Genomic DNA, 27,341 nt, shown 5'->3' with positions numbered 1-27,341 from the left:
ATGAAGCTGGGAGACATTAAAATGTCTAAATGAAGCTAGACACAGAAAAAAAACTGCATGATCTCACTTACATATGGACTCTACCAAGTTCAGACTTATAAAAGCAAAGAGTAGAGTGCTTTTACCAGAGGCAGGGGAACATGGCGAAGGAGATGGTGTGGAGCTGTTTGTTGGTCAAAGGGTGCAAGGTTTTAGTTAGACAAGAAGAATAAATTGTGAAACCTACACTGAATAATATACATATTATTATTAACAATATTATATCAATAAAAATGTAATATAACATACATTTCAAAATAACCAAAGAAGTAAACTTCAAATGTTTCATCACAAAAAAAGGAAAAATGAGGTAATGGATATGTTAATAACTTCAGTTTATCATTCCATACTGTACACAGATATTAAGCCAGGCACAATGGCACGTGCCCATAATCCCAACTAGTAGAGAGGCTGAGACAAGAGGATCTCAAGTTCAAGGACAGCCTAGACAACTTAGCAAGACCCTGTGTCACAGCAGAAGAGAAAAAGTGTAGCTCAGTGGTAAAGCACCCTTGAGTTTAAGCCCCAGTACTGAAAAAGCAAAAGAAAACAACAAAAAAAAAATAACAAAACCTCACATGGTGTCACATAAATATATACAATAATGATTTGTTTATCAGTATTTAAAAAATTTTTAAGATAAAAATTCATTTACCAAAAAAAGATGCACATCTGGCACATAAGCACATGAAAAGACGATCCTAAAAAAAAATGCAAGTTAAAGCAATCAGGTACCATTACACACTTATTAGAGTGGCCAAGCTCCAAAACATGAACTCCACAAAGTGCTGACAAAGACATGGAGCAAAAGGAACTCGAATTCACTGCTGGCCTGAGTGCAGCATCCAGACAGTCAACATGCTCTAGGACCAGATGACAGGCACCTCCAGGCCATCAGTATGAGACAGGGCACAGCAGACAGTACATAAAAAAAAAAAATTAATGTGACAAAAGTGTGGTGTTCACAGGAAGGACAGAGCAGTAGAAACAAACAGTGTAAGTGGGGCAGTAAATCAGATGGAGGTAAAGGAACGAAACAAAAAAGAGTAAGTCTAAGACAGGCCAGGACACACCGATGGGTGCCAGTCTTTTGGACTCCACCTCTCTCACAACGACAACCCCATCACTCGCTGCTTTGATGCACACAAAGGATTAATGTGAGGAGAAATGACCATCTCTTTCTATATGTAAGCAAACACACTCCCTCTATATTAAAAACCACTGAGCAATGCTGAGGCATACATGTTACAAAAGAAGAGACAAAGAACAGACAAGAATCCCGAAGTAGTGATCTGTTTCAAGCACAGGAAAAACAGGGTGCCATTAACAAGCAGGAAAAGCTGAAACTACGAAACAAAGATGCTGAGTAAGGTAAAAGATGATCAGTTTGCTTTTTATTTAATGGTTACATATTGGGCTAAGGAACTCAGCAAATGCATCTAAGTCAGTAAATGTTTAAATATAAGAATACATACAATAAATGTATATTTACATAATCTTAGTGATACAGATATCTACACACACACATACACACACACAACATCATCAAGAGTGATTCTGATACTTTATCTTTTTCAAACACCAACAATAATTGTTTCTTTAAAACAAAATGTAGTAGGCACTGGGACTGTAGCTCACTGGTAGCATGCTTGCCCAGCACATGTGAAGCACTGGGTTCAATCCTCAGCACAACATAAAAATAAACAAAAAAAATAAAATGACTTTAAAAATGTAGTACATACAAACACAAAAGACTCCTTATTGTTTTCCATATGAATGAAAATAAATATATAAACTTACTCTGCTATGATCTGGAACCATACCCTTCAAACCTTCTACCTTCTCCTTCTCACTTTTCCAGGAATTACAGGAAAACAGTAACACACCATCTACATATCTTCTGCTATCTCTAGTACCTCCATAGTTACCTGAAATAAAGAAAAAAGATCACAAAGCAATGTCAACGTTTTAGTAGTCTAACATAACTGCTTCTTGCCAATCCAATTACTTTATGTGAACCTAATACTTAGCATTCATGTGACAAGGTTGGCAAACTGCAGCAAGAGAAAATAAGCATGGAAAGGCAATAAACAGGACAAGCTGCCACCATACAGAGAATCAGTTTCCAATTCTCAAATGTCTGAATATCATCATTCATAACAGTGAATCCAAAAAGTACATACTGTGGTATTTCTAACAGCACCAACTTAACGAGGTATTATTTTTACTTTAGTGTCTCTTTAACAAGTAACTATGTTAAAAATAATTTTTTTAAAAAATCTCATATTTAACAACATACAATACAAAACTACTCAGGAGCAAATTTAACCTGGGAGATGAATGATACACTAAGGTATTACGAAAGCTCTTTTAAAAAGTTTTAGACTATCCAATGATTTGAGGGAATAGACAATAAATATATAATAATTCAAAACAAAGCAATGATTTTTTTTAAGGTAGTCAACACAAAATTTAAAAACAAAGGAATCATATTTCAACACTCACTGGTCCCAGGTGAGCAGACAACCCAGCCTTCCTTGCCCTCTCCATGAGTGGTTGCAGAACTTCTTGAAGAATGTGAGCCACAGGAAACTGGAGAGCTGTTATTTTCTGACTGACACTTGGAGTTTGAGCTACTGTTTTCATTTGCCTGTTGAAAGAATATCTTAGCTGTATTAATTTTTTTAATTAAAATTAAACATTTTGAGGAGGAAAAGAGGGGGAGCACAGGAGGTCTGATTCCCTGAAAGATGCCAGGTAACAAATGTAGAAGCAATTAGAAAAATCACCACTCAACACCTACTTCCAAGAGGCTAAAGCAATGGAACTAAGTGACTCAGTTCATAAAGAGCTGTTGGGGACAGGATGTTCACAAAACCTTGATGGGTCATCCTACAATGACTTAATAACAAAAGGTTAAGGCAGCTTTACCAGGAGACATCTGGCTACCATCAGCTTAACCAAAACTATCAAACAGCAACACCATTTGGGACAAAAAGCCATGTCTCTTGATGTGAAGCAATGAGATAACACAGTATGGTCTGTTTAACGTGAATCCACACACAAGAAAGACACACCACCTAAATGCTTACCAAAATACTTGGTTTAATCAAGGAAGCAGGGGAAAAAGTAAGCAAATGTATCTAGATTATGGGTTATTCTAAAAAAATCAGGAGCCCAGGAAACATTCATGAAATAAATTCAAATTAAAAGAGCACAAACAAAAATGACAACCACAAGCAAATATGATCTCTCAATAAATTCTTAGAATGTGTTGGGGACAACAAGGGCAAATTTGAACAGATAGTATATTAATCTAAATTTATACATCGAAATTAGATGATAAAATTGGATGATGTAGGGAAAATGTTCTTATTCATGAGATAAATGCTGAAGTGTTGGAGTGAAATGTCATAAAATGTTGGTAACTTCCTTTCAAATGATTCAGAGAAGAAAGTACTTACAGAGAAAGAAATGCAAAGGTAACAAGACATTGACAACTGGTAATGTACAGAAAGGAAAAACAGACAGCCACTCAACTACCCTCTTATCATTTTCTGTGGGTGAGGGCAAATAAGAGGAAGAAGTAGTGGGAAAAAAACAGACATTGCTCATCAATTGGTATCTGGTGAAAAATAAGAGTTTAAAGAAAAACACAGGCTTAAATTTAATGTTAATATCCAATGAGATCAAGAGTAATTTTTAAATGTCCAATTTCTGAAAAATCATCAAGACCAGAACATACCTGACTAGGATCCCTTGAAGGCAACTTGAAATCCTTTTCTGGAGATTCCTGTCCTCCTAGATCTTCATATATCATTCCTGGAATTGCCAGCTGTTCAAAGTAAGCCTCCAAATGATCATCATAAAACTCTTCATCATTAATGTCATCATCTGTTGATAAAATGGAGCAAAATACAATGTACTTTAGAGTAGGAACTGAACTATACACAATTTTAACCAAAAGGCTATAAAACAAGTGGATGGTATGATTTTATTTTCACATTTGACATGAGAAAACTTATAATTCAGTCATTTATTAAGTCACTTATGAACACTTTTTAAATACAATATTTAACCTCCTTGAGAGAAAAGGATAAAAACAGATCCTGGCATATCACAGAAAGTTAGGTAGGATATGATACATGTGGCATCACAAACCAGTGGGAAAAGAGTGTAATATTCTGCAAACAGTGTAGTAAGTGGTCAGTGCTACCAACAAAGGCTGGATAAGTCTATCACAGAAGTGAAGAGAAAGAGAGATGACACTGCAAGGGTTTTCGATGCTATGACTTAAGTTTGGCAAAGGTTAAGACAGAGTAACTCTCAACCACAGTAATAATATAAGGTGGCACCGCCTCTTTGTTTTGTTTTATAGTACACAAGTTTAAATTTAGGGATCTCTACCACTGAGCTACAACCCCAGCCCTTTTTATTTTTATTTATTTATCTTTTTAATATTTATTTTTTAGTGGTAGTTGCCAATACCTTCATTTTATTTTTATGTGGTGCTGAGGCTCATACCCAGGGCCTTGCACATACTAGGCAAGCGCTCTACTGCTGAGCCACAACCCCAGCCCCTTTATTTTATTTTTTTATCTGGAGACAGGGTCTCACCAAGTTGCCCAGGCTGAGCCTTCTGCTTCAGCCTCCCAGGTCACTAGGATTACGATGTGTACCACCACACCTGGCTAGAGTTAATTCTACAACTAACATTAATGATCATTACCTTTGACTTAGTAATTTCCCCTCTAAGCAGGCAGCCTACTAAAAACAACGAAAGATCTGATAAATTCATATCATCAAGTCCTTATCCACAATTCTATTTTAACTCGTTTTGCAGTGATCTTTGCCCTGAACTGTGCAATGTTTTTTCCACTCAGCTCACAGGCTTGCCTTTAGGCCCAATGCAGCCTCCTATGGGTGCTGTAAACCTGCCACACAAAGTCACTGCCTAGTTCCCACTTGTGCCCTGTGTGTTGCAGGGCAGAGCCTTGGCTAAAGCGGCTGCTCCTTCCTGAAACACTTCTCCGCCAAGGCCTCATCTGGGCCCATCTTTTTGCAGGGAGCTTCCTTAGTCAGAATTAACTCATCATCCCTAGGGTTCCCAAGCACATCTTCATAGTGTAGAAAGGAGACCTCACACAATCTGAAGTGTGGCTGTGCAGCTCTTTCCTGCACTTGGCTGAGGTCTCTTAGAGCTAAGGCTAAATATTTTATTATTCCCCATTTTCTTAACACAGTGTTTCACAATAAGTACCACCTTTAGGTAGATACTTTGTACCCTGATGTTGTTAAACTAAAGTATTAGGATAGATCATTAAAAAAATTTTTAAATCCTATCACTCAATGGAAATGCTGCTGGGTAGGAGAAAAAGAGAAAGGCAAAAATTCCCCAAATTGGACATAATAATGATTGCAACAGAGACGTAAAATAAAGTGGCATGGCAAGGTAAGGACTAGGAAAACAAAAGTTACTTCAGCAGTACCAGAAGAATCTTCCAAGCTTGTCAGTGACATAAGTTTCTCATTTTCTAGTAAGATATGGCTGAAGTCACTGTTTGGAGTCCTGTATTCAAATTGTTTTCCAGCATCAGGCACAACAATCTAAAAGAAAGAATAAGGTGTATAAGGGAGAAGCACATTGCTTTAAAGAGCACAGTATATATAAGTCTACAAAAGGGATCAAGTATTTCCTCAATCTATAATGTGCTCAGTATCTGAAATCAAAATTTAGTCAAAGAAATGAAAACTGTTTTACATGTATTGCGTGCCCTCACTCCATTCCCCACCTCCCACCAACGGATCAGAAAGACACTCTTAAAATTTAAGGCATCTACCATATTGCTTCTACATGCTTAGAGAACCCACTAAGACAGTCACTACAGAAATGCACAACTAAACCCTGAGCAGCGCGAGGCTTGCTTCGTTGGTGAAGGTAACAGAAAGTTGGACACGTAACCCTCACTGAAGTGACTGTTCTCCGCTCCTCAACACAGGAACCACATAACCCTGAAGGTACACAGCAATTTACTACTCTAGGCCCAGAATGAAAATGTAACATTTCCCTCTAAGATTCGATTTTATTTCACACTAAAATAGATAGCTACATAGATTGCAAAATATATACTATTTTTTTATTATAATAACATGAGATCTTAATGTAATTTTACAGAAAACAGTACAAAGCAAGTCATATAAATACCTAAGGCACTGCATAGTACCAGTGCTACCCTTGAACTTTCTTATTACTTGAGCTAAACTCTCATTTTTGCTGAAGCTGGATCAACTGTAGTTATGCTGTACTATCAGAAGGTCCCTAGAGGTTAGAAGGGTAGTTAATCTTAACTAACACACTTATGAAACATGCCTTTTGCTCCCCCTATGACACTCCAGAAATCAATAACACATAAAAATTTACCTTGTCTTCCTGATTATTAATCCATGATTGTAAATGAAAATCAACAGATGAGTCTGTTAAGAAAACAAAGACCAAAACTGAGAGCACAAACTACTTTATCACCCAAATACTCATACACCTAAAAACAGCAAGTTAATGAACTCAATGTTTTTATCATGAAATAGAAGCTCTTTCAAACATGGCACAAAAATCCATCATTGGTCAAATTCTTAAGTTTGGGTGGAGAATCATAGAGGCATTCACGTGCCACAGAACTTGAGTATGAATCTCAAGACTGCAACATGAACTTCTGCCTGTGGGTAGGTAGGGAGAGATGACAAAGAACCAGCCAAGTGCATAAGTCCAACCAGAGGGGCAAACTACATGTGACAGGCACTGCTTACTCCAAGTATGCACATTAGAGCTGTAATGAGTGCACCGTGACACAGTCATCTTCCTCACACCCCACTCAAGCAAAACAACTACCGTACTAGATGAAGAACTGTCAGCTGTGTTAACAGCACTGTGGTCACATAAGAAAATAAACATACACTAAAATATATAGAAATGAAATGACATCTGGAATTTTGGAAAAAAGGGAGGGAGCTGGAGGTGTTTCTCAGAGGTGAAGCCCTTGTCCACTATACATGAGGCCCTAAGTTTAAGTTTGACTCAGGAGAGAAACTGAAGAGAAATGAATCAAGATTGACAAAATTTTATTTCAAATATGGGAGGGTTTTATAAAATATATAATCTACATATTATAAAATTCACCCTCCTACTGCCTACAATTCAGTGGTTCTGGTATATTCACAAGACTGTACAGCCATCATCACTTTAACATTCCAGAATATTTCCTTCATTCCAAAAACACTAAACCTATTAGCAATCTCTCTCCCTCCATTCCTCTCTCTCCCACCCCCAGATGACCCATAAATCAATTTTCTATCTCTATGGAAGTGCCTATGGATAAATATAAACATGTATTTTGTGGCCTTTTGTGTCTGATATTTTCAAGGTTCATCTATATTATAGCACATACCAGTATTTTGCTCCTTTTTATGAATTAGTAATACTCCATCATGTGAACTGAATACATTGAGTTTACCCTTTTACCACTCATAGATACTTGACAGTTTCTACTTTTAGTCTATTGTGAATAATACTGCTATGAACATTCATGCACAAGTTTTTGTATGGGCATGTTTTTCCTTCTCTTGAGTGTGTGCATAGAGTGGAAGTGCTGGGTAATGTGGTGTAATGTTTTAAGAAACTACCAAACTGTTTGCCACAGTGGTTGCACCATTTCCCATTTCCACCAGCAATACAGGAGGCTTCAATATCTCCACACCTTCACCAACACTTGCTGGTTCCAGTCTTGGTTCACATGTGAACTGGCACTGTGATTGCTGAACTACATTTTCCTCATGATAACGACATTAAGTATCTTTTCAGGTGTTACTGACCATTTAGAGAACTACTATAGAGAAATGTCTTTTCAAATCCTTTACCCATTTGTCTTTTTAATGTTGAATTATTGGAGTTCTTCAGATATTCTGAATACTACTTACTTTCAACATATTTGATTCACAAATATTTTCTCCCATTCGTTTTTTTTTTTTTTTTACTTTCTTGATGTCTTTTGAAGCCTTAATTTTAAATTTTGATGAAGTCTACTTTATTTATTTCTTTTATTGCCTAATATTCCACTTTAATACTATTTGCCATTCTTCATTACGAAAAACACAAATGAGGCTGGGTGTGGTGGCACGCACCTTTAATCCCAGTGGCTCAGAAAGCGGAGGCAGGAGGATTGCAAGTACAAAGCCCGCCTCGGCAAAAGCAAGGCACTAACCAACTCAGTGAGACCCTGTCTCTAAATAAAATACAAAAAAAATGGGTGATGGAGCTGGAGATGGGGCTCAGTGGTTGAGTGCCCCTGAGTTCAATCCCTGGTACCCACCCCCACAAAAAAATTAAAAAATAAAAAAGAAAGAAAACACAAACGTCCATTAAAATTTTTTACTAAAACACATGAATGTGCATTCATTCATCAATTTTTTTAAGTATTTATTGTTTAGTTGTAGTTGGACATATTGCCTTTATTTTATTTATTTTTATGAGGTGCTGAGGAGTGAACCCAGGTGCCTCACGCATGGTAGGCGAGCGCTCTACCACTGATCCACAAACCCCAGCCCTCATTCATCAATCTTGATCAACCAAGGTCTTTGGGTATTGAACTACAGTTTAGAATCACATGTTATTGCTATATGACCTAAAAGCATGCAATTTTCCATTTCCAGTTTTGAAAAATAAAGAAAGAAAATGTAGTTGGATGCAGTGCTGCACGCCTGAAATACCAGCAGCTCAGGAGGCTGAGGCAGGAGGATCGCGAGTTCAAAGCCAGCCTTAGCAACAGCGAGGCCCTAAGCAACTCAGTGAGACCCTGTCTCTAAATAAAATACAAAATACGGCTGAGGATGTGGCTCAATGGTTGAGTGCCCCTGAGTTCAATCCCTGGTACCCCCTCCCCCAACAAAAAATTTAAAAATGCAGAATACATAAAAGAAATCAGAAGGCTGGAGACATAGCTCAGCACAGACCCTGGGTTCAATGGGAGTGCAGTGGCAAAGTTGAACAAGATAAAAACCTGTAACTCTTTTTCCTAACAATTTTTCCCACATTCTTATAGTTTCCCCCCAATATCTAAGTTCCCCCCACTCCTTGAACTAGGACTAAACACAGGGGTGCTCTAAACTGAGCTACATCCTTAATCCTTGATAATTTTTATCTTGAGACAGGGTCTCACTAAGTCACTGAGGCTGTTGTCTTCCTGCCTCACCTTCCCAGACTGCTGGGTGTGTTCCATCATAGCCAGCTGGTAGCAATTTTTTAAATGACTCACTTTTTAGTCTTTCCAAAGTATTCACCTTGATTTTCTTGGAAACAATAATTTCTTTTAGAGTTCATATTTCACCAGTTACATAAAAATAAGTTTAAGAACAAAAATGACTTGATGAGAGCAATTAACTGTTGGGACAAAAAGTGAGAGGTGTGGTAGAAACAAGCTCCTTGTCTTGAACATAAAGCATATTGTGGTCACCTGACAGCAAAGGAAAGGAGGTTTCAGCTTAATCAGTGAAAACAGTTATAAGATCAGTGAAGAGGCCATTCCCTATGAAAGTACTATAAATATTAGATTATTGAGAATATAACAAACCAAAACATTTTCAGTTTTTCACACAATAGCATAAGATAAATACCAGTCCAAAGAAAGGGAAACAAAAAAAAGAAATTAAATGGTCTGCATTAAGAAATAACTTCTAATAGTTCAGGACCTTGTACTTGCTCCAGTGGTGAAACCCGGTCCAAAAGATCCTGACCCTGAGAGGAAGCTGAAACTCTGGCCTCTTCCTCTTGTGCTCTTGGCATGACAGTGTGAAAAGCTGACTGTTCCATGAGAGCATTGGACAAACGTGGACTTTCCATGTAGTTCTTTTTCCTAGAGATAGAACTTTTATTAGAGAACAGAATAAAGACAAAAATGTTAGTCACCTTGGGTAAATCTCTAAAATGTGTATTTACCAGTTACATATTTCACCTTTCAAAAAGGAAAAAAAAATGGATACAGACAATGAAAAGAAACACCTCTAAGTACGACTAGAACATGCAACTGGTAATACTGTCGTTACTCGAGGAACTGAATCAACAGACTGGGTCCAGAAACCAGTCTACCAAAACCAAGGGGGACATGGTACTGCTACTCTGTCTCTCAAGGGATAAAATGATATTTTTCTTCTTTCCTACACTAAATACTCCTGAAACTATTATGTCCAGAAAAACCTCAGCTTTCTAAAAACAAGAAAGGTTTAAAGAATACTGGTATAACTGCCAAAAGAGCTAAATCTCTGAATTAATAAAGATTTTAGAATTCTCCTTTTATCTGCACCTACTGTTAGCCCTAACTTTCTACTTACCACTGCTTTTTTATATGTAGATGAAAATATTTTTCCTTAAGGACAATTTTCCTCTGAATCCAGTAAAAGACCTCGATTCTGTAGCAGCTTACCAAAGCCAAATGGAAATGAAACTTTGGGAAAAAGCCTCTTAGTGCAATAAATTCACCAACTGACAGAGATACCTAGAGCCAGACTTAAATTCAGTCCTGAAGGATGAAGAGAAAAATGATCTTTCCATATTTCCCTAACCTCTCTGGCAGAAGCAATTCTGCAACCTTAACTACAATTTATTTCCCAGTCTTTTCTGGGGCTACAGTAAAGGCCAATAGCTTAAGCCAAAAGTACACTCACAAGTAGGTACAGGAAAATGTCACCCTCAGTAAAAGCGGGCAAGGGCAGGCAGGAAGAGTATCTATGGACAGAAAGCCATTTGTCAGAGAACAGAAAGAAAAGGGGGAAAGATAGTGACATGAATAAATAAGAAACAAGTCGAGACATTCAGGTTAACTTCCATGTGTTAGAGTCCTCCCTTGAGAAAAGCATACAGTATGACCAAGAGACCATCAGAACTTTAGGTTAATAGAGAGAGTGAAGGATGGGGCATTCTAAACTCACCATCACCCCTTAAAACAAATCCTTCCCCAAACTACAGCCATCCTTTGTTTTCATTAGCCCATGAAAACTTTTCAGAATAAGTCATGAGCTTCAAGTCAAAGAAGCAAAAGCAACTTCCAGGAGTCCAATGAATAATGATAAGGAAATCTATAAAAGTTAAAGCAATCTGCATGAGATTCACCTCCTGTCCTAAGCCAGGCGTACCCTAGGTTCTAGAACCTGAAAGGTAGATGGGATGTGCAGGAGAAAAGAAGCCACAATGAGAACTATAATAAAAGGGCCCAGAAGCACAGGAAAAAACAAACCTGCCAGTGAGAACCGCAGAAATGTTTCATTACTACAGCTGGAATGAAGAAGGGCAGGAGAAAGTCTACCAGGCAGGCCAAACAAACAAAATGGCTTTGTAAACATGACACAGAACACCAGGCAAGGGGGCAGTGCAAGGACTCCCCAGTTGACAAGGATATAAATGCCTGTGGGGACAAAGAAATGCAGAATATGGTTTAAACACTTGGCTTAAGTTTAAGACTCCTAATCTGCGAATTCATGTGAAAGTCTAAAGGATATGAGACCTACCCACAGCTGCCAAAGATGCTGAACAGTTTAGATGTGGTGCCCCGCAAGAGCTCACTTGTGAGATAATGCCAGGAGGTCTGGAGGAGAAAAGATTGGGTCATAACTGTAACACAATCAGTGAATTGACTCCTTGATGGGATTAACTAGATAGGGGCCAGAGGCAGGTGGGGTGTGTCTGCAGTGTTAGACACGCAAAGAAAAGACCACTGACTCCAATTAAAATCAAATTAAAGCAAGCTTATTATTTCGACCGGCCAGGCTGCCTCTCCCAACAAAAACCAAGGAAGCCAAAGACAGCTTTCTTGCAGCGCAGCTTTATAACCCAGAAAGTTACACAAAGGGGGCTACAGATAATAAAACTCTGACGAGCATAATATAAAGACTAGTTATATTTTTGCTGGCCCCGACATCAGAATTTATGAAGGTCATTAGAGCCTCAGAGAGGGCTGTTATCTGGTCAGGAAAAGCCAGGCATGGGTGAGTTCAAGGCACGGGCAGGCATTCCAAGCAGTTTAGAATCTGCAGTAATTTATTATAGTAAAGCTGAAATTAGCTTTTTACGTCTTTGTGGCAAGATGGCTCCCAATTTTAAGAGGGAATCAGACTGTTTATCATGGAGGAGGTGAGAATTAGGGGCACAGAAAGGGGTATAAATTCTGTATCTCGAGTTCAAAGTGGCTGTCTCTCTCTCTCTCTCTCTCTCTCTCTCTCTCTCTCTCTCTCTCTGTGGTTTCTGATCATCATGTGAGCTGGTTCCCTTTTTACCACTCTCTTCTGCCATGATATACTGCCTCATCTCAAGGCCCAAGGAATGGAGCCTGCTGTCTATGGATTGAGACCGCTAAAACGTAAGCCTGTAAATAAACCTTTCCTCCTCTACAGTTGTTCTGGTCCAGCTCCTTTCATCACAGCAGCACAAAAGCTGACTGAAACAGAAATTGGTACCAGGAATGGGGTCATTGCTGTGACTAACCTGACCATGTGGTTCATAAGCATTTTGAGCTTTTTGGAATTGGTGGAAGGAATTCTGAGATGTTTAGCAGTGCAAGCTGGAAATGCTTTAGGTTGTTACAAGCGATGCTTCATGGCTGATTCTGGTGGGAGCTCAGAAGACCGGAATGCCAATAGAACTCTGGACAGTAAAATCAGGGCTCAAGATGGTTTAGAGGAAAAGGAGAACACTCTTCTTAACTGGACTAGAGGCCACTCACGTTATGTTCTGAGTGAGAAACTGTCTGCATTTTGCCCATGTCCTGAGACTTTCTGTGAGGCTGACTTTAAAAGCAATGAACTTCTTAATATGGCAGAAAAATTTCTAGGCAGCATAGCATTCAAATGGTATGGATATTGCTAGTGACTTTTAGCCAGATTTATTGTGAAATTCAGGAGCAGAAAGCAGAGCATACTGGGAAAACCTGAACTTGAAAGGCAGGAATAAAACTGAGGCTAAGGAATTTATAGTTGTTAAAGACTTTAACACTACTAAGCAAATGCTAAAGACTCTATCTAGAGACAAAGAGAAAAATGGTTTGAGGGCATCTCAGGAGCTGAAAAGACCATACCCATCTCAGGCTCAATGCAGTTAAAGTAAAAATTCTCTTGAAATGACCAGCGGGGCATCCTTCCTATACTAGAGGAAGGTTTTCCAAAATACTTTGTCACCCAGACCATCAGAGACTACTGCAGCCAAGGAACCTGGAGGCTTTAATCCTATTTGAGATGATGGCAGACCTTTGTGTAAACCATAAGGTGCTGGTTCTGCAGAAATGCAGGATGCTGGAGTTAGGGGGTCATGGAGGCTTCCAAAGGAAGGCCTGGGAGGCCAGGCAAAGCACAGGAGGGTCAGACTAAGAAGGCAAAGTGTGGAGATATGAGGGGGAAGATGAAGCTGCAGTGAAGCCCCTCAAGATTAAGAAATTCCAGTTACACAGGACATCATTCTAGGGAAGCTGCAAGAATTAAGCAAAGACAAGCCAACAGAAAGGCCACTTGGGCTGGAACCAACAGGCCAAGAGGGCAGATCTACACAAGCCCTTTGGAGAGAACATCACGATGTTATATACTTAAGATGACAGACAGAGAACTACAGGACTTGTTTGCCCAGCCAGATTTCAGTCCTGCTTTGGTTCTGAAGCCAAAATTAGACAGGCAGTCAGTATAGATAGGTAAATAAAGACGGGTAGGATCAAGGAGACCAATTTTGAGTTAGTCTCCAAGGCAAGTTGGAGACTGTCCCCTGAGGGATTGAAAAGTTAATTCCTTCAGAGCCCTTCCTCCACACCTTATCAAGAACCTGCCCCTGCTACAACCTGTTGCCAAGGTAACCTGTCCTAAGAATTGCCTCCCTACAAGGAGCTCTAAGGTTGTTAATGTGTCCTGAGGCCCATCCCACCAAGCATTCCTGGGCCTAGTCATAGAGAGAGGACCCAGGAAGGAGAAAGATAAGGAGGAAAGGCAGGAGAACAAAGGAAGCCTAGGACATATAAAAAGGGCAGAACACCTCCCTTCTGGGGATACCAGGTTACGAGCTATGGACCCCTTCTCCTTCGCAGGAGGGGAGAAGTCTATGTTAACCTTTTTAAATAAACCCTGCTTTGTATGCTTGCCTGGGTGTGCTTCTCTAATGTTCAAATTTCAACGTGGGGCGGTATCAGTTCCATCCCTTCTTTTTATGCTTCTATATCTTGAATATTCATAACTCATTTTTTTATTTTTACAGGAACTTATGATGCAGGCTTGCCCTGAGCCTCAGGAAATTTTGAACATGAACTTTTGGGCACTCCTGAAAATGTTGAGACTATGGGGACTCTTACAAATGGACTAAACATAGGGCTGGGGATAGAGCTCAGTTGGCAGAGTGCTTGCCTTGCATGCACAAGGCCGTGAGTTCAATCCCCAATCCCCAGCACCATAAAAAAAAAAAAAAAAAGAAAAGAAAAAAGAAAGAAAGAAAGAAAAAAAAAAGAAATGGACTAAACATATTTTGTATTTTGAGATGGCCATCAGTTTTTGGGGGCCAGGGTGGAATGTTATGGTTTGAATACAAGGTGTACTCCAAGAGCTCACATCATTTCTCGGATCATAGCCTTAATATAATTGGTGGATTAATTCCTGATGGGATTAACTGGGTAAAGGGCCAGAGGCAGGTGAGGTGTGGCTGGAGGAAGTGGTTCTTTGGGGGCATACCTTTGGGATATATATTTTGTATCTGAAGAGTGGAGTCTCTGCTTCCTGATCATCGTGTGAGCTGGTTCCTTCTCGCCCTCTCTTCCACCATGATGTCCTGCTCACTTCAAGCCCTGAGGAATGGCACCTTTTGTCTATGGATTTAGGGGGTCATGGAGGCTATGAAACGCAGAGTTTTTAAATAAACCTTTCCTCCTCTATAGTTGTTCTGGTTGGATCCTTTTACCACAGTGGCAAAAAGGCTAATAACTAAAACAAATACCCACACTCACATCCCAGAAGATAGCCACAAATCAGACACAAGGAAAAAAAGAACAGTTCAAGAGATGAAAGAGAACAAACTAAATAACCTGACATAAGGAATAATGTATAGTATTTTGAAAATTTTCTAATTAGAATCCTCGAAAATATTCAAGTAGCTATTTACATCCACACACACAGTGGCCTTTAAAAAATTAAAAGACAAATAAGCTCTCAAAATTATGATTGCCAAGTGATTCACTAAAGAGAAACAAAGAGGAGAAATTTATCTAGAACATTGTCTTTTTTCACCAAAAACAGAAAAAATAGAAGAAAAAAATGGAAAAAGATTAATCCCGGAAATTCAAACCTCTCTTTCAGAAAAAGAAAGAAAATGGAATCAACCGCTGAAGAAATAACAATTATCTAGAAGAAAAACACAAATCTCCACACTGATGCCAAATAGAAAATACCTCCACCTACAAGGGACCCAAAAGATTCTAAGTTTCCAGAGGAAAAAAATTATTCAAATGCAAAAAAAAGTAATAATATAGCCTCAGGCCTCAGTCCAGGGATGGTGGCAGGCCTATATAATCCCAGCAACTTGAGACTGAGACAGAAGGACCAAAAGTTCAAGGCTAGCCTCAGCAATTTAGGGAGGCACTAAACAGCTTAGTGAGACTCTGTCTCAAAAAATAATAAGGGTTGGGGATATAGCTCAGTGTTAAAGTGATCCTGTGTTAAATTTCCAGTACACACACAAAAAAATAAAATTAAAAAGAAAAAAGAAATGGCATTAGGCTTCTCTAATATGCCTTCAAAATTTTGTTAAGCTTATTTTCATCTTCTGCCATGATGTCCCGTCCCACCTAGAGTCTGTTAAAGCATTTAATCCAGAGTTAGAATAAAGACATTGTAAAACATATAAATCTGCGTGCACACCCTCCAAGAGTCAAAGAAGCTGTCCCTTATAAGACCATGCCTCTCCAGCTGTCAATTCTCCATTAGTGGCCAAAGGAAGCCCTTGCACCCGGGTCTTCAGATCATTCAAGAGTGAAGGGACAGCCTCAAACACTAATCTCTTCCCTGATGGAGTCAGTGAGAGAGGCCACACACTGCATCCAAGATTACCCTCACCATGCCTCCTGTCCATCAGCAAGATACTCTCTAGACCTCCTGGTTCCCATCAAGAATCAGGTTAATCCAAGATCCACCCCACCCCTCCTGTCACTGTCTCCCTACCAACATCAGTGGAAGAGGGAGTCTATGATGCCATTCACTGATCCATTTCAGTTCCTACAACAAGCCCAGGACCCTTCACTGCCGGCACCCTAGGCCCCATAAAACTGTACATCTCCCTTTCCTCTCCATCAAACAGAACTCTTCCACTGTGCCTTCTGGACCAGCAAGGTCGGTTATTTCTGAGTCTCTTCCTCACATTCCTTTGGCTTTACTGCCTTAATGGAAGCAGGGATATCCCATGAGGTCAGTGCTTTCCCTGGGCTCTGTCCAAAGGGCCACTGTTCCTTCTGCAACCCTGGCATCACTGGGCATGTAGACGGAATGCATGTGCCTTCCTTGACCCTCATTACCACCTCCAGGTAACTCTCCCAGAGCCTCACAGCTTTGAGTCCCCTGCCACTCCTCATGTCACCTGCCTCCAGTACCAAAACTCTATAATCCTCTGACCCACCTGTGCCTCCAACCCTTCCCCACCACCACCACAAGCCATGTTTCCTCACCCTCTGCTACGGACTCCTCCTCCCTAACCTGAATCCCATGGCCATCACACATCCTCAGCTCTCCTCTCTCATCGCCTTCATCAAACCACAGCTTGGTTAAATCAACTCTCACATACTCCTCACCTGCACCTCTGCAGCTCAATGTGCAATCACACTGGTGTCACACTATATTCCTGACATAACCCTTCAAATGAGCCCCAATGCTGTCCAACTCTTTTCTTTACTACCATAGGATTATTTTACTTCTTTTTTTCTTTTTCCAAACCACCAACTGCTCTTTTTCAACCCTCACTCCGACTTGATGGCCACATTTCCTACTTCACTGGGCCAGCTTTTAACCTGAGGCTCTGAAGAGGGAATGCACAGATTCCTACCACCAGGTGCACCAGAGAGCACATGGGAGCTGTCCATGGTCCAGCCATCTAAAGCTACTCCCTCCGGGGCACCCCAGACACAGCTGTGGCTCATTTACTCTTTCTACATAATGAAGTTTTACCTTTCCTGGAGATCATTCGTATTATCATGCAAACATGCAGTAATGTCTCCTGCCTCAAAAAAGGCAAAAGGTCTCCTGACCCACTACATCCAACAGCCACCACGGACCCATTTTTCTCCTCCTTTGCAGCAAGATGCCATGTGCTGTCCTTGGCCTCTAAACCAACCTTCCATTCTCTTAAACTCATGCTCAGCAGGCTACTGTGCCTCTCTCTATGTCCATCAAACTGCTTGTGAAGGTTACTGATGGCCTAACCTATGATAATCCTGGTGGGTGATTCTTTTTGTTTTCCCCCTCTTTTCTGGTGGTCAATTCTTCCTCACGTTTTATTTGATAGTTTATTGTGTTTTCAATTGCAGGGTTTTTTTCCCCTATCTTTTTTGGATTTTTATTTTTGAGATGTTGCCCAGGCTGGCCTCAAATCCTAGGCTCAAGTGATCCTCCTACCTCCACTCCTGAGTAGCTGGGATTACAGGTGTGTACCACTACACCCACTATATATGTACATGTTTTTGACACAGATTTGAAGACTATTTTCTTCCTGCCTCTGATCACTAATTCTTAGTCTTTGTCTCTCCCTCTTGTCCCCATTTTCTCAATGCTGAAGTACCTAAAGATATGCCCAGTGCATTTCTCTCTTCTCTATCTCCCCCTCTCCTTGAAAGCCAGCCTCCTTGGTGGTCTTCCTGCTTCCATCTCACCACTATGGTCTATTCCCCACACAGTAGCCAGAGTAAGGCTTTTCAAAGGTAATTTCAATGAGACCCCTAATGGTTTCTCATTTCACTTAGGGTCAGAATCAGGGTCCTGCTCACCTGCCTTGGCCCCTGCTGCCTTGTGAACACAATGGGTGTGCTCCAACCTCAGTGTCTTCAAGTAACCCTTTGCTGAGGTCCTCTTCTTTCCCCCAGTGTCCACGGAGCGAACATTCTCCCTTGAGTTCTGGCTCACATCTTATGTCCTCAAGGAGACCCACACTGACAATGCCTTTGGCCTTTCCAAAACCCTCCTTATCATGATTTATTTTCCTCTAGCACTTTTTCCTTTTAATATACCATGAAACTGGCATATTTTTATAATTTCCATTAAACATCTGTTTTGTTCATTGATACTTCCTAATGATAGAATAGTGCATACTAGGCAATCAATCAAAAATACACAGGGAGTAAATGAACGTACAAGAAGTTGATATCTTTAACATACAGAAAGTATTTATATATACAGGCTACCAATAGGTAATTCACAACTGACACGTAAGTAATGAATGTTAAAGTATGTTCAGTCCTGTAAATACTCAAATATGAATTTAAAACACAGAAAATCTTAAGATTATAATACCGCAACCAAGAAGTAACTTCCATTTACATTTTGATTTTATGGACTGACAGACTTTCCTTCCATGCATATGGGCACATGTATACATTATTTTTATCTCTAAAATCAAAGATTAAAAATAATAGTAACAAATGTTGGGTGGGGCTCATACAAATAAGCATTCTCATATATATCTAGTGAGCAGGTAAACTGGTACAAGCTTTCTAAAGAGTAATGTGTTGATAACAATCTTTACAATGAAAACACTTTTAACTCAGCAATTTAAATCCTACAAATTTATCTTAATAATGTCCTAGGTGTGCAAAATGTATGTATAAAAGTATATGTTTAAAGAAGTCCATTATAGGGCTGGGGATGTAGCTCAGTGACAGAGTACTAGAGTGCTTTCCTAGCATGTGCAAGGCCTTGGATTGAAACCCCACTACTGCCAAAAGAATTCATTACTTTTAATAGGAGCAAAACTATAATTTTCTAAATGCCCACAACAGACTTGAGTACACAGTCATAAACACCATAACAGATTTATATTAATTATAATAAAAAGATGAACAAAATATATTAATTTTTAAAAGTTAAAAACAATAATTCAATCTTATTTTGTAAGAAATTTTTAAATACAAATATGCACAGAGAAAATAGTCTTGAAGACTATAAGTGATAATGTAATCAGTGGCTATTCTCTAATTAACAGGATTATAGGAATTTTTCTGTCTAACAGTTCTGTGTACTTTCTATTTTATTCCCAATGAATATATATTACTTTTAGAATCAGAAAAAATGTTTTCAAAAGGCCAAGAATATAATTAAAACACATGAAAAAACACTCTTAAAAATGGTTATAATTAATCAGAGGCACAATTATACTTACATTTAAAAAAATTTTTTTTTGGTACAGGGGATTAAACCTAGGTGTGCTTTACCACTGAGCCATATCCCCAGTCCTTTTTTTTTTTTTTTTAATTTTGAGATGGCATCTCTTCTACATTGCCCATACTGACCTCAAACTTGTAATCCTCCTGCCTCAACCTCCCAAGTAGCACAGGTGCATACCACAATGCCCAGTTATACTTACATTTTCCATAGAGTAAGGCCAACTTCTAATGTAGTGAAAGGTAATAAAGATATGAACTTACTCATCATCCCGGAAGCTAAGCTGTAACCTCTCTCTTGGTGTAGCATCACTCTGGCAACTGGGAGATGATGAAGATGGAACAGAAAACCTCCCATCTACTAAGTAGGATGTCTGGATATCAGGATACCTACACAAATTTGTCAAGAATTAAATTAGATACATTTAAAATTCACCATGACATAGTGCTACATGACAGTAAAACCAACCACCACCAAAACCATAATCCTCTGTGAAAAGCACCAGAAACCAGTAGATCTGCACTGGGATATTCATCTGTATCAATAACTGATTTGGCTCCTCATTCTACAGATAGCTGTGCGATCGAGTGTATAATCCTTACTTTCCTAAATAAATCTCTGTGCCGCCTCAATTAAAAACAAAAGCAAAAATACAGACACAGAAATCTTTTTTTATAATTATTTTTTAATTGTAGTTGAACACAATACCTTTATTTTTATTTATTTTTATGTGGTGCTGAGGATTGAACCCAAGGCCTCGCACATGCCAGGTGAGCACTCTACCACGCTGAGCCACAACCCCAGCCCCAGTCACAGAAATCTTAACGCTACATCATGTACAACCATAAGAATGGGATTCTAACAAGTTATAGTCCATGTATGTACATTATGTCAAAATATACTCTGTCACGTATATCTAAAAAGAACACACTGGGCTGGAGATGTAGCCTAGTGGTAGAGCACTTGCCTAGCATGTGGGAGATACTAGGTTCAATCCCCGGCACCGCATAAATATAATACATTTAAAAAAATAAAGGTATTAAAAAATTTTTTAAAAGAACAAATTCAAAAAAAGAATCATATTTAAAAAAAAGAAAAAAGAAATCTTAATGCTAAGTTTTTAGAGAGTTTATCTAACCCTGTTGGCTAGTTTGAGAGGAGATGAAAGAGTGATCAGTTAAACATGGACAAGCTTTGTATGTTACTAAAGATCCTACATGTAATGATACATGTCCATTCCAGCTGGCTCTGGAATGGACACCTAAACTACGCTGGACCAGCAATTCACAAAATGCAATTCACAGGTGCCTTTTCAGTTTGTGTTGCAGTATTCTGCAACACTATTCTGCAACATGGAACAGGAAAGCAGATAAAACCAGTGAATTGAGAGAAAGAATAGCAAACTACAGAGTTTCAGAGAGAGAGAAGCACACAGAGAAGTGGAATGACAGAAATCCAAGTCTTAGCACTTCCTGGACCCTGACTCACATCCCTTCAGGAAAAACAGTTCTTCTGTGTATTAGTATGTTATAGACCTGAAGAAAATATATGTTCAGATAAATCTTACCTGTTATCAGTGCTGGTTCTATTCCGAGCAAGCGTGGAAACAGCAACAGGCAAGCCGAGATTTGAAGTAAGAGTGACATTTTCCAAAATCCCACTATTACCAAGCAATGAATTTGTTAAAAAGCTTGGAAATGACTCTTCTGCTATACCTCGAAAATCATCCATCTCACTGCAACAACAAAAGCATTTCTATAAATCAAGTATTACTATAAAACTTTTTCTAATGATGAAGAGTACAAGTCCCATAAATCTTAGAAAAGTAATACCCTTAGAAAATGATGTTTTTGCAACATCGCTAAAAAGGAATACTATTCTGAGGTTGAGTAAGACTCAGAATATCATGCTACTTTAGAGCTCAGAATATACACATCAACATTAAACTTATCTTCTTAACACAGTAGTGAAAATACAGGAGTTTAAAGTACCATTGGCCTGGTATGGCCAGGAACATGAATTACCACAAACTTATCTAATAAAGAAAGCAAGGATCAGGCATAATACAGATGGCATACACAGATGATTATAGGGTGTGTTTAAAAGTCTAGGGCTGGGGTTGTGGCTCAGTTGTAGAGCGCTTGCCTCACATGCTTGGGGCACTGGGTTCAATTCCTCAGCACCACATAAATAAACAAAATAAAGGTACTATTGTCCATATACAACTAAAAAAATATAAAACTAAAAATTTTTTTTTAAAAAGTCTGGCAGTGGGCCAGGCACAGTGGGAAACACCTGAAATCCCAGCAGCTCGGAAGGCTGAGGCAAGAGGATCAGGAGTTCAAAGCCAGCCTCAGCAAAGGCGAGGTGCTAAGCAACACAGTGAGACTCTGTCTCTAAATAAAATAAAAAATAAGGCTGAGGATGTGGCTCAGTGGTTCAGTGCACCTGAGTTCAACCCCCGGTACCAAAAAAAAAAAAAATCTGGCAGTAGACTGAGACCATAGCTTAGAGGGTAGAGTGCTTGCCTAGCATGTTTGAGGTCCTGGGTTCTATTCCTAGCACCACAAAGAAAAAAAGAAAAAAAAAAAAAAGTTTGGCAATTTGATAGTCATTTTTAAATAGAATAGACAAATACAAACAACAAAAGCAAAACTCTAGTTTCAGAAAATACGTTCTAGGTTTTTGTGTTTTGGTGCTGGGGAATGAACCTAGAGCCTTGAGTGTGCTAGGCACACACACTACCACTGAACAATACCCATGCTCAGAGTATGCAGTTTAAACAGCAAACCCATTCAAAGAAAAATTTTCAGTTAAATAAAGCACAACTGGAACATGAACATAGCAAAGTGACCAAGAAGTGGTAAACAAATGACCAAGTCTGGAAAACACTGTCATAAAATTTATACCATCAATAGAGAATCTACAAGTTTACGTTGGCCCTTGGTTCAACTTGACCCTGATCACAGTACTCAGAAGATACTACTCAAATTCTTCTCCCAAATTTCTTCATAGCTAGTGTCTTCCTTTCATCTCAACTTAAATGTCACCTGCTAAGAAAGGTTCTCCCTTATCATTAAGTCAAATGTAACCCCACAGCCTATCACATCCATTCTACACTTACCACTACTGATTTTTGTATGTCTGTCTTCTTCCACTGAAACCAATGCCATCTGAGTGCAGGGGCCTGCCTATCTGTCCATCACTATTACCCAATCTCTAGAACAACACCTAGCAAACAGTAGCTACTCGATAAATATTTGTAAACTGAAAGAGGGGCAACATTCTTGGCATTTGCCTCATCTTTGACTTTAATACCTGTATATTTAGAAGGTCCATTTCTTGGGAAATTGTCTTTCTTGTTCAAATACATTTCCAGAATCTAATATACAAGCTGGGAATACAAGTTGATATTCCATGTCTACTTTATTATCAAATTATGTACTTAATATTTTATAATTTTCCTAATCCTTTTGTCAAGTTTATAAAGTAGCCATTATCCCTACTATCAAGGAAACAAGAGAGAGAATCTAGATACTTTTCCAAGTTATAGGATGCAAGTGAGACAGCAGGGGGATTCCCACTAAGTAAGTCTGGTCCTAGAGTGTTCTTTCTTCCATATTAATGCCACCTCCCTCATCTTCAAATCACCTTCAGCCAGGACCTCTATCCTGAGATCTAGATCCTGATTTCCAAATGGCTCTTTGACAACTATACCTTATCCCTGAATGTCCCTCAGGTAATGCAAAGCCAACAAATACAAAACCAAACTAGTACCTTTCCTCCACCAACCCCTCCAGTTATCTTCAGTCTTGATGTCATCCTTATTCACTGCCTATTACCAAGACACCTAGGACCATTCTGATCTCTCCTGCTCTCAATGAGTTATCAGTGTATAATAGTTCTAACTTCAAATACATCTCTGGAGCTGAGGCCCACTGCTACATTCCCCATGCTTGCTACTTCTTACTTCAAAATTATTGCATAAGACTCCCAAAAGTAGCATGCCCAAGTCCAGTTTTATAATTACTAAGATATTCATTCATTTCTAAACATACAAACTACTTAAAATATATAGTGAGGGCTGGGATTGTGGCTCAGTGGTACAGCACTTGGCGAGCACATGTGACGCACTGGGTTTGATTCTCAGCACCACATACAAAAATAAATAAAGTTATTTAAAAAAAAAAATATATATATATATATATATACACACACACACACACACACACACACACACACACACACAGAGAGAACTCTTCAATGGTTATCCCTACATAGAAGGGGTCAAATCCAAGGAAACTTCTGTTATTACTCAAAGATCACACATGCAACAATCATTATCAAGCAAAAACCACTGTACTTGGGATCAGGAATGCAAAAATAAATATGGTGGCCTCCTTAGGAAGCTGATAATCCCTGTCAAAGAATAGACAGCTAAGTGCTTCAGCAGAGATTTGCTATGGAAACACAACCTATTAAGAAATTCCTCAAGATGTAATCTAGTACCTGTCTGTCTTGTTTCCAGAAAGGATTATACTGTTCTAGACCCTTCATGAACAAACCCACATTCCTAAAGCTTTCCTAGAGGGAAAAATTCCCTAACTTCCCTCTGCATTGCATTATTCACACTTCCTCCACCATTTAAAGTGAACACACTGATATCTTTTCCTCTGCAATATTTGAAACAAGTAGCCATCTTCACCATTTCACATATGGCTTTACTAGCATTAAATCAGTTTAATAATATTTCTGGATACATAAAAGGTTATTTTCTGCAGTCCTTAGCTGTAGATCAACATATCCATTTTTTTTTTAATTAACATATCCAATTAAATATGTTTAAAAGTGCATGCTGTGGAACCCAAAACCTAGTCAAACTTCCCAACATTCATCATTTACTCTTGGCACCTTGAAGATAAAATTCAGAATTAGCTAAACATTTAATATGTTACTTTTCAAAGCTTACCTCAAACTTCGCCAGTAATATTGAAATTTGGAGAAAAAGTTGATTTTCCAGCAGATAAAACTCCAGTAGAATGACTTCAAAGTGGTAACCACAGATGGAAACACTGTCATATACACAGCTGTCCTCCAAACGACAGCATGGAGAAGAACCTCATGCTTTACTAAACAAAGTCTGAAATGAAGAGCAACGCAAAAACACATTGATATTAAACATTATCTAATTCAACGTTCTGTTCCTAAGAAAATCATAGGTAAGAAATGGAAGGTTTTAGGAATGAAGGTGAACACAGAAGCCTAAGGGAGTGACTGAGTGACTGGGTATACCAACAGAACCCTCGACGTGAACGATGTTACCACCCGGGTCAGTTTAGACAGAAAGAAGCCAGAACCGTCACCACAATGCCCACGAAGGCAGAGGCCCTGCAGGCAACTCCAGAACAAGGCGTCTGTCCCTCCGCAGTTACCAGACACCAAACGAGGGGTGGGGAAGCAAGGGCGCCACCCACCAGAAGCCTACCGCAAGGCCCAGAGCCCCGCTCGCCCGCCCGCAGTGGCCTCGCAGGGCCCGAACAGCCCGGGGGCCGCGGCCCGCCGCCCGCCCGCCTCCGCGCCAACCATCGCCACCCCCCAGCCCCGAATAGAGCTGCCGCCCCGGGCGTGGGTGCACGCGAGACACCGCCCCTACTCACCCAGTCCACCCGCAAGGCTTCGGGAGCAGACACTGCTGCAAAGACGCCCACGGAGGGAAGGCGCGTCCGGCGGCACCGCCAGTGCGCGTGCGCATGTGCGTACCGCCCCCAGCCGGCCTTACCGTGGGCCCTCGGGTTTACGTCAGTTCGCGTCAGAAGGCGAAGGGCGGGGGCGCAGAGCCGGCCGTGGATTGGGTGGTGCGGGGTGACAGAGCGGCTGGAGCCGCTGATTGGAGGGGCCCGCGCGCCCTGGGTTTGAAGCTGCGCGGCCACGGCCGCCGGGTAGCGGAGTTGGGGTGCCGCCCCTGACGCCCTGGCCTGCTTGGAAGCGGAGCTCACTGCGTTCACTTTGGGACCCCAGGACACTGGCTTTTACCCCCGCGAATGATATCCTCCCGTCCTTAGCAGCCGCGGACCTTTCCTACCACCTCTTGGCAGGCGCTGAAATGTGGCAGTCTGCTTTCAGTCATTCAGACCAAAAAGGTCTTGCGTACCTTTCATTCAAAATTTATCGCACAAAGTTTTCATACAGTCCTTTACCTCAAAATTTCTTCCATATAGTGTCAGGTGAAAGAGGTCCCTCTTTCCCAAAGCTAATTCCTTAACTTCATTCAGCAGTTACTGGATATTTTTTAAATATGCACTTGGGAGGAATGAAGAGGGGAAAACACCGAGTTGAATTTAAACTTGGTTTAAACTTGATCCATTCATTTGATTGTTTCCTCAAAAAAAAAAAAAAAAAAAAACTGCCCAGTTATTAATCCTGTTTACCCTTTCTACTGGTTCCCTTCTCTATGAAAAATGCTGCTCCTCTCTATACATACACACACCTTCCATTATTCTGCTTTATGGCCTCTTTGCACCTCTCTTGATCTCTCCTCTTAAAACCCTCCAGAGCCAGTAGGATCTCCTGAGTACTGTGATTAGGGTCAAGTTGAACCAAGGGCCAACTTGTAGGTTCTCTATTGATGGTATGAATTTTATGACAGTGTTTTCCAGACTTGGTCATTTGTTTACCACTTTTTGGTCACTTTGCTATATTCATGATTTTCTAGTGACAAAGAGATCTGCAGGCAGTAAAGCCAAGCTACCTACATCTGAGTGCTGGCTCTCCCTTGTTTCATCCTAGCTTTGTACCTTGGATGAGTAGCAATAAGCCCAGTTTTCTCATCTGTAAAAGCATATTTAGATGACTGGCCCCAGAGGCTTGCTGTGAGGATATAAAGCAGTTAACTCATGTAAAGCATCTAGAAAAGAATTGGTACACAACCGTACTCAACAAACATTAGCCATCATCTTACACCTCAATATCTAACCTTCTTGCCCACTGAAAAGGAGGAATAGAACTCTTGACTCCAAATCTCCTTAGACATTTAGTAGAGCCAACACAGGCCCGCCCCATAGTCATGGATGCCTCAAAGTCAAACATCTCCCATAGCTTCTTTACCAAGTGCTCTAAATGTTACGCCTCAGCCACAAATATTCAAAACCTTCCACAATGAATGATTCCAGATTAATCTCCCACTGGCTCCCTAAATGTTCTCTGCTCTTCCATCAGACTTTTACCTATTTCCTAAGCACTTTACCCTGTTTCACCTTCCTCCACCTCAACTCCACCTGTTGAAATCCCACATCCCTTCCAAATCTTGCCAGCTCAGTTAAGTAAATGGTTTTTATGCCAACTATACAGTTTCTACCTTTCTTACAAAGCAGAACCCATTTCCTTTTGTAAACTGGAAATGCCTTCTCCCACCAGAATGTATGCCAACTACTTTTCTATTTCTTATATGGTGTTTTGCACATAGTAAGTGCCCAGTATTCACTAAATTGGAGAATGGTCTCAACTCTTTGTCACTCAACCCCAGTTAACTCCAAAATGATGGAAACCTCAAAGATATGAATTATTAATTCTGAGCTAGATCCATCCTTAAATTGGAGTCTTTGCTTTGATCCGACATAATCTTAAAAGTCCTTTAACAAAAGGAAAACCATCAAGAATTATTTGAAAGGGATTTCTTTTTACACTGGAATGTTAACTTTACAGACAAAACATCTTAATTAAAAACAAAATTCATATATTCCTTAAACTAAATGTAGTATATATTCTATCTGCTCTCTATCCTATGAACGTTAAAAACCTATGAGGCTGGGGCTGGGGCTCAGTGGCAGAGCGCTCCCCTAGCACATATGAGACACTGGGTTCGATCCTCAGCACCACATAAAAAT

General features: G+C 39.8%; 1 protein-coding gene across 3 annotated transcripts in view; it reads right to left on the bottom strand.

Annotated features, from left to right (window-relative positions):
* Cep192 (centrosomal protein 192) overlaps nucleotides 1-25,213 on the bottom strand; it is a 103,047-nt gene extending 77,834 nt beyond the window's left edge. For 2 of the 3 annotated variants that reach the window (XM_046462706.1, XM_046462708.1), the window contains exons 1-10: nucleotides 25,116-25,213; nucleotides 24,428-24,598; nucleotides 21,026-21,193; nucleotides 19,722-19,847; nucleotides 9,778-9,953; nucleotides 6,461-6,513; nucleotides 5,529-5,646; nucleotides 3,785-3,933; nucleotides 2,545-2,689; nucleotides 1,840-1,967 (exon numbers count right to left, since the gene is read on the bottom strand). In XM_046462706.1, the coding sequence (XP_046318662.1) occupies nucleotides 1,840-1,967; nucleotides 2,545-2,689; nucleotides 3,785-3,933; nucleotides 5,529-5,646; nucleotides 6,461-6,513; nucleotides 9,778-9,953; nucleotides 19,722-19,847; nucleotides 21,026-21,193; nucleotides 24,428-24,598; nucleotides 25,116-25,210 (1,329 nt within the window). In that variant the 5' untranslated portion in view covers nucleotides 25,211-25,213. The remainder of the gene's footprint in view (nucleotides 1-1,839; nucleotides 1,968-2,544; nucleotides 2,690-3,784; nucleotides 3,934-5,528; nucleotides 5,647-6,460; nucleotides 6,514-9,777; nucleotides 9,954-19,721; nucleotides 19,848-21,025; nucleotides 21,194-24,427; nucleotides 24,599-25,115) is intronic. The other variant, XM_046462707.1, reaches the window with a different exon arrangement.
* Between the last annotated feature and the right edge of the window lie 2,128 nt (nucleotides 25,214-27,341).

This window comes from Marmota monax, unplaced genomic scaffold (assembly GCF_021218885.2).
Source record: "Marmota monax isolate L192 unplaced genomic scaffold, Marmota_monax_Labrador192_F-V1.1 WCK01_AAM20220418_F8-fsc00180, whole genome shotgun sequence".
In the NCBI taxonomy this organism is placed as follows: domain Eukaryota; kingdom Metazoa; phylum Chordata; class Mammalia; order Rodentia; family Sciuridae; genus Marmota; species Marmota monax.
The sequence above is the reverse complement of the archived record's forward strand: the minus strand, read 5'-3'. Positions and strand labels throughout refer to the sequence as shown.